The sequence below is a fragment of the Rhipicephalus sanguineus genome, chromosome 7 (assembly GCF_013339695.2).
Source record: "Rhipicephalus sanguineus isolate Rsan-2018 chromosome 7, BIME_Rsan_1.4, whole genome shotgun sequence".
In the NCBI taxonomy this organism is placed as follows: Eukaryota; Metazoa; Arthropoda; class Arachnida; order Ixodida; family Ixodidae; genus Rhipicephalus; species Rhipicephalus sanguineus.
The window spans coordinates 91,176,257-91,184,337 of NC_051182.1; the positions used below are offsets into that span (position 1 = coordinate 91,176,257).

The 8,081-nt window shown below is 42.2% G+C and overlaps 1 protein-coding gene across 1 annotated transcript in view; it reads left to right on the forward strand.

The window, feature by feature from the left end:
* LOC119398842 (mutS protein homolog 5-like) overlaps positions 1–4,162 on the forward strand; it is an 8,754-nt gene extending 4,592 nt beyond the window's left edge. The window contains exons 2-5 of the mRNA XM_049417442.1: positions 605–821; positions 1,558–1,695; positions 3,792–3,865; positions 3,969–4,162. Of these exons, the coding sequence (XP_049273399.1) occupies positions 605–821; positions 1,558–1,695; positions 3,792–3,865; positions 3,969–4,065 (526 nt within the window). The 3' untranslated portion in view covers positions 4,066–4,162. The remainder of the gene's footprint in view (positions 1–604; positions 822–1,557; positions 1,696–3,791; positions 3,866–3,968) is intronic.
* The last annotated feature ends 3,919 nt before the right edge of the window (positions 4,163–8,081 follow it).

Genomic DNA, 8,081 nt, shown 5'->3' on the forward strand with positions numbered 1-8,081 from the left:
TGATAAGAAAGACAACTATGAAATATGACCCCACCAGCGCTTCATCAACCTAGCGAAAAGAAACACTTTCATGTTGCTATCTCACAAGAACATACTTAGGGATTCTCTGCAACTTTTTCTGTAATTTCACTTCGAATTATTCGAAAAATGTTTGAGAAATATTCGAAAATTATTCGAAATTATTCGATTCGATTCGCACTCAATCTTTATTATTCGAATTCGCTTCGCACCCAAAATTTTGCTATTCGCACAGTTCTAAAGAATATCAATGAGTGTTTAATGAGAAAAACGTGTTTTCTTTTAGTCAATACAACGAACAATCGTTCCATTAGTGGGGTTATCTCAATTCGTGTTCTGAGTGGTTGGCTGTCCCTTCAACATTGGACACAGGTGTACTTAGGAAGGGGAAACTACTTGGCTTTAATTGGTAGTTTAACGAGGAAGTTTCCCATTGATGAAGTTGTGGATTAAAATTGATGAATGTCTTTGAAGCTTTCACACACATATGTTGCGAGTATGTAGCGTGTGGAAGCGGAGTAATGTTAGTTGTGTAATCGCTGAATGTTATAATGTGTAGTGCTTGGTTTTCAATACGTCCGTTCAGCTTGCCACCTAAAAGTGTGGTGAGATGCAGCAAGTACACTGTTGCCAAGAGGAATAAAAATAGGAGTTTGACTTTGCAGGCCAATGGTGTTGGACTAGTGGTTGGCACGATCGAAAGCTTCATTAGTGACCCTGCCGCTTGTCCCCACACCCTGCTGGCAACTCACTTTCATACGGTGCACGACCACCTCCCAGCCACACCACACGTCACGTATCTGGTAAGTTTCATCATGTGAGCACAAGCTTGCATTTTACGGAAGAATCTGTGCAATTGAAGCACGTTGCCCTTCTCCCAGCTTATCCAATGAAAGTAGATTCCATACTGTTATTAATTATGAAATATTAACAGCAGTCACTCGAAGCGATGTAGCACCTGACACGTGAAACCCTTGAAATTAAGTTTGTCACCTCATTTTCTAATATAGGTAGTCAAAAGTAAAAGTGAGTGTGTTTCAAAAAAATATTTCAAAGGCATCGAGTTTGTGTGGACCTACTGGCATTACTCAGTTCAAGAAAGGAACTTTGACATCCATTCTCCTTCTGTAATCAACCTGTTGACTACAAAACTTGTGAAGTTAGTTTTGTTGCAACAGTTCAATGTAAACTGAATTGGTGTCTCTGTTTAGTGTTCCTTTTAGATATGCTATAATTTTTCCTTTTTTTTTTCCATAAATGCAGACATTTTGAAGTATACTTGACCCTTGTTAATTGAAATTTTCGTCTTATTTCAAAACACACCGAAATCACTTCCCTACTTCTTGTTTTTCCCGAACTTTGTGTAATAAAACCACTGCTGTATGATCAGCATGCAACTGCCTGGTATTTGCACCTGCACGTTTCTTACTTTTCAGAAATAGCTTGTTTTTGTGCAGCAGTTGTGAGACATACTCAAGTGTAACCATAAAACTGTTAGTATGGGCTGTCACCACGAGACTTGCTTCACACTCCCCGCAGACATTCGAAAGCCTTCGCCATGAAGGTGAACTTGTGTACCTGTATCAGCTCAAGGAAGGCCGTGCTTCCAGCAGCTATGCCAGCCTGGTTGGCCAAGCAGCGGGCCTCTCGAAGGACATCGTTCAGCGACAGCAGCAGGTAGAGCAGCCTCAGACAGTGACTACATAGTTATACTAATAACATGTTACCACTAGCGAGGTACAGTAGACTCTTGTCAAACGGAACCTGAAGGGACCAGGAAAGTGTGTTCTGTTTAACAGGAGTTTCGTTTACTGAGAGAGGAGCAGGGGTACAGAATCCAAGTACGAAACCAATCATATTAGGGGCAGTTGTTCCATTTAAGCAGCAGTTTCATTTAAGAGATTTCCATTTATTGAGAGTCTACTGTACTTCGTTGGGTAACTTAGCCACGGTGGTACAGTGGTTGCGGTGCTCAGCTGCTGAACTGAAGGGCGTGGGTTCGATCCGGGCCGCTGCGGTTGCATGTCGATGGAGGCGAAATGCTGGTGTCCCATGTACTTAGATTTAGGTGCACATTAAAGAACACCAGGTGCTTAAAATTTCCAGAGCCCCCCCACTACGGCATGTCTCATAATCACATCGTGGTTTTGGCACGTAAAAACAGTAGCAATTATTTAATATTTATATTCTTTAAGTAATTTCCAAGTGTAACTTGTTACTTTTCTGTTCCAGTAACTTGTAACTTTAACACGTTTTACGCAATAATAGCAATGTTGCTATGGTAAAGTTACTAAAACATAAGTGGTTGCATGTAACAAATAATGACATTCTAGCACAGAAAGAAAAGACAACAAAACAAAACAGGTAGATAACTATGATACATATTTTCATTGCAAAAGGGTAACGACATGTTTGTCATGAACCCAAATTGAATTAAAATTATGTTGCTTGCATTAATGAAATTGTAATTGCTGTTCTTACAGTAGTGGAAAAATATGCATGTTAATTTATCGTGGGTGACCAGGTTACTTTTCTGCTTCAGGTAACTTTAACATTGTTAGTTTTTTGCCTGGTAACGATACTAATCAGGCAGGACTTTGCGTTTGGAGGCCTTTTAAGTTTGAGCAACACAGTTTGGTATAGGTAAACTTAGTTACTCAAGGTAAAACACTGCTGGTAGTGCTTCTACCAGGCTGTTTTTTTACGGCACGGCCAATGCCTAATGGTACTGGCTGCCGGTTCAGACCCCTCACTCTTGTATTGCAGAAGGTGGCAGCAAATCTAGCATGCCTTTTTGGAATATACATACAGTGAAACTGTTTAGTTGAAGAGAGGAAATACTCCAACAAGGAGCCCATGTTTGGCTTTCATCGAATGCTTTGATGCACATGATGCCACTTGTCTTCATAGGCCTTTCTCACCCAGTTTTTGTAACGGGGGTACAATGTTCGCAACCGTGACAATAATTTCTGGCCAACCTTGGATAAGAGGCATTCTCCTCAGTTGGCTATAATGGGGAGGGGATTGGAAACCGGAGTTAAATTAACAGCCCAGAACCGAAAACAGGAAGGTAATTAAAAGACCATCAGTGGAAGTTAGAAATTGATTTTGAGACATCTTGTGTGGATGCTAGAATACTCATGCACTCAATGATGTCATTTCCATGATGGAAGCGACGTAGGTACATTCTCGGTGGTGCCCGATGTGAAACACTTTTATTTAAAGGGGTGCTGAAGAGAGAAACGATTTTTCTCGTATTAGTAAATTACTCTTTCACAATACCAATAACACCCCGTTTTCTGCAAGAAGACGCTTGGTAAGTGGGAAAACAAGCAGAAAGAAAATGCAGACGGCGGCGCCACCTTGAAGTTCCTGCACCAGGCACCGTGACATCATAGATTTTCACAGCATCTACTAGGGGCTACATACTTCCTGATCTGCAAAAGTGAAGCAAATTGTCTTCTGAGGGAGCCAGAACCTTAACATACCAAGTTTCTGGAAATATCGTTGAGCCAGTGTCTCCAAAATACAAAAATACACTCTGAAATCCGTGACGTCACGCGCGGAGATTTTGGCGCAAAATTTACAAATGATACTTTTGACATTGATTTTCTCATCTATTAACGAACTTATGGTGGTGAATTTAACGACACTAGAGTCCTCATAGCATAATTTATCAGTGTAAACTAATTCATTGTTTCACTTTAGCGTCCCTTTGAAAGAGTGATTTTTGCCGCCGTGGTCATGAGGTACTTCATTCCGTTTCTCTGCAGATCACACAGGCCTTCAGTTCGAAGAGAAAGCTGCTGCCCCAGCTGATGACTCGGAAGGAGCCCGTGTGGAACAAGTCGGTCAAATCACGTCAAAGCCTGCGTTCTGTGTCGTGCGCTCCCGCTTTGAAAATGGCCAAATTCAATCTTTGTTTGCTTCCTTTTGAATCCTGTGTGCAGGGCATTGCCATTGGTCCAGATGCTCCTGGATGCCGACCTCTCCACTCAGGAAGGAGCCGAAGAACTCCTCAGAAATATGCCTGCAGCTCTCAAGTGATGCCGAGTTTGACCAGACCTGCATATCCCTTTAGAAATTTGCAGCCATAGCCTCTGACAGGATACAGAGTTTCTTCATGTTTGCTTACGATAGCAACTGCACATAGTATCTTTGTTTGGTAGTTTCAGGACACTTGCTAGTAAGCGTTTTAAGGGCTTTCCGAATTGATATGCTGGACTGCTTCACCTTGTATTTTAATATACTTCTGAAAATAATAGTTCAATGTACTATTGGAAGAGCAGTGTTTGGACCATTTACATGTGCTTTTCTGCATATCATTTGCAGGTGTTCCTAACTGATTTTCGCCCCTTCATGATGCCCTTACATAGGATGCACACTTCAAAACATTGCGCGATAATTTGTTTTTTGTGTCTTTTTTTCTTTCAGGTTGACAAACACCATCCTGCAAGCCAGGCTGCAGGAAAGCAGTCCTGGCACAGTGTCAACTAACTTTACTCACTTGTCAGTTGTGTTTCTGAGAGAGGTGTGCGAATATTCGAAATTTCGAATATTTTTCGAATACTGTTTGCTATTCGATTCGATTCGCACTGAAATTTTACTATTCGAACTTCCCAAAAACAAATGCAGTCAATGTCCGGTTGAAAGTGACCCCTTCAGATTTTTAATATGCTTCACCTCATTGCACTCTCGTATTGCGGCAAAGCTGCCTTTCAAGCTCCGCTATGGTCGAACTTAGCCAAGAAACAAAGTCCAGTTGGAAGTGGTCCCTAGATTTTCAATATGCTTCACCTCATCACACCCCCGTATTGCGGCAAAGCTGCCTTTCAAGCTCCGTTACGGTCGAACTTAGGCAAGAGATAGTCAACGTCTGATTGGAAGTGGTATTTAGATTTTCAATATGCTTCACCTCCTCACACCCCCGTATTGCGGCAAAGCTGCCTTTCATGGTCCGTTACGGTCGAACTTAGCCAGGAGACAACGTCCGTTTGGAAGTGGTGCCTAAATTTTCAATATGCTTCACCTCATCACACCCCCGTATTGCAGCAAAGCTGCCTTTCAAGCTCCGCTACGGTCGCAAATGTATTAACTCAAGAAAACGCTGGTTCCAATATGGAGATGAAAGAGGTGGCAGAGTTGGGGGCTCATTTAATGCTGTTTTGGACCTGAAATTTGGGCAGAAAGTCCGAAAAATCGGACGCCGAAGCTTTTTAGCATCCAAAATTTCAGATGTTCTTATATATCGACGTCTACGAGGCAGATTTGGAACTCCGGACTTGAAGGGAGCACACCCTTGTCCGCCACATCAGTTGGCCTTCCACAGCAGTTGAAAGAGAAGGAGAGGCTGAAGAAATGGCATCTCTGCCTATCACGTGTAAAGTGTTGTCGGCAGCACTTTGGTTGCACCAAATCATGTACATAAATACAATTCGGCCTCTACATTGCCTCACTCTTGATAAGAAAGACAACTATGATATATGACCCCACCAGCGCTTCATCAACCTAGCGAAAAGAAACACTTTCATGTTGCTATCTCACAAGAACATACTTAGGGATTCTCTGCAACTTTTTCTGTAATTTCACTTCGAATTATTCGAAAAATGTTTGAGAAATATTCGAAAATTATTCGAAATTATTCGATTCGATTCGCACTCAATCTTTATTATTCGAATTCGCTTCGCACCCAAAATTTTGCTATTCGCACAGCTCTAGTTTCTGATTTCTTTCTGCTTTGTACATCACAAAATATCGCATAGTAACATTGCATACTTTTCGATTGTTTTGTAGTTCCTGGATTGTTCATTTAACAGTACAGTCTTCATAAATATAAATTATCCATAAGACTAATAGACTACTTTTATGGGATTGCATATATACCGTCACTTTTGCTGGTCCAGTAAGCCCTTCCCCCTCCTCCCCCCTCCTTCCTGCCACTTTGGATGATGCCATTTTGGTACCGCAGTAGTACCATCGTTTATAAAGTTAGCATTTTGGCTGCAGTATTCGGGCATTAGATAACTGCCTTCTGATTTGAAACAAAAATTAACTTGCATCTCAAAGTAAACCAAACTCAATCTGGCAACATTTGTGCGTTTTTTGTGCACAAAGATGGCCCAAAGTCATGCAAATGCAACGAAATCTGATGTCTCGCTGACGCTAATAATTACTGCCATTCGGCTGCAAAATTTTAAAGAGGAAGTTCGGTGTCTTAATTTTCCCCCTTTCATAACAACCCCTTTTCCACCAGAGTACAGAGTACAAGCAAGTTTTGAGATTTATCACTCAGATTAAGTTGACTGTGGTTGACTGTAACAATCTTGTGCGATTCCTAGAAAATGGAAACATACCGTAGCAATGATGGGAAATGCTATTAGAACTCAGTTGCCACACACTTCACTTGCATATCGCCCATCTGATTGCTCGTGTCTACGTTTACATTTTTGTGGTTGTACTTTGAGCCTGCTCAGACATCATGACTATAGTCCAGGTGCACATTTTATGTTGTGCTGGAACTCCATGTGCTGATGCGTGAATGACAGCAGTTGAAGTATGACTTGTTCATGATGATTTTAATGGCTTCATGTTCTCTTACTACCATAGTTTTGGCAAGAGCCCACTCCCTTTCTTGTCTTCCTTTTATGTTTGCTTTTAGTTGCAGTGAAATGACGCTTTATGGCAGCACAGGGATGTGTACATGGTTTACGCTTCTTCCTTTGTTTTGGTTTCATGTGGGGGCCATCAGAATCTGACTAAAGCACTCTTTTACAGTGTTTTGTTATCTGTAGTAGGACGCCATCTGGAAATACAGTATGCAACTCATCAGCATAGACAACGAGGAGAAATCAGAATGGGGCTTTACCTAGTTACAAAAGGATGTATATAAATGAAGGTACAGAAGGAGGTCCCAGATCGCGGAGATCTATTAGTTAGGGAATGAAAGGGATAACATTGACAGCAGGGTAAAAAAACGTGTAAAATTCACAAAATAGTGCATGAACGAAATTTAATGTAAAGCCAGTTCTGTGCAGTGAAAGCTGTCTTAGGCGACTGCATAAGGCCGAGTTTTTATTTGCAGATACAAAGGCATGGAAGCCTCAAAACTCTCCATTGTTCCAAAGCAGTTTTGATGTGTTGGCCGATGTGCACACGTCTCCCCCCGCCAGCGGGCTGGTGCACATTGACGCACACCTATGCAAGGCGTGGCCACAAAGACAGTGATGAAATTGCGTGTATATAGACAAAGGCGGGGCTCACTCACGGCCCCCCTCCCCCTTCACCGCAGTTTCACCGCAACCCCCCTCCCCCTTCCCCCCAATGGTCAAGTCGGAAAGAAAACAAGCTTTGCAGTGGACGCAACAATGAAAATTATGTGTGGATGTGCAGCTGTATTCACACAAGAGAGAAATCCACGGGCAGAGCTTAGTGACGTCAGCTGGTCCCCACTTACATGGACAAGGCAAACGGAGAGGGAGGCCAGCGTTACCAGACTACTGTAGACTGCAGTACAGCAGCTACTGCTGCTTAATTGTGCCTGTAATAATCGGCAGCTTCCGTTCGCCCACTAGCCTTATGTGGGCGGTGTGAGCACTGGACAGGCCAAGCTACTAGTCGCGAAGACCCTTTGCATAGCGTGCGTGAAACGAGTGAGCCTAACTGATGGAGCGAAGCAAGGTTAAAAAGACTGCACTGCGGAACCTAACACAGTAACAGAAACACACAAATAAAATTGCAGGAAACGCACACTTGTGCCTCTTTTGATGAAATTCAATATGCAACTTATATAAACCTCCAATATATCGCTGAAAGTATTGCAAAAAAAAAAAAAAACAGGGCCCCTTTACATATCGAGCTGTCATAGATTGCACTTCTAATTCCTCCTTATCAATCGAGTTGGGCGGATATCACGATGCGCATGCGTGTTCCAACACTGATCGCAACACTCAATTTATGTAGTAAGCCATGCATGTGGTTTAGAAATTTCTTTATAGAAGTCCAACATTGCGCAGCCCTTGCCGACTGCGTAATCTGCATGCCTTTTTCGAGATATTTTCCCATCC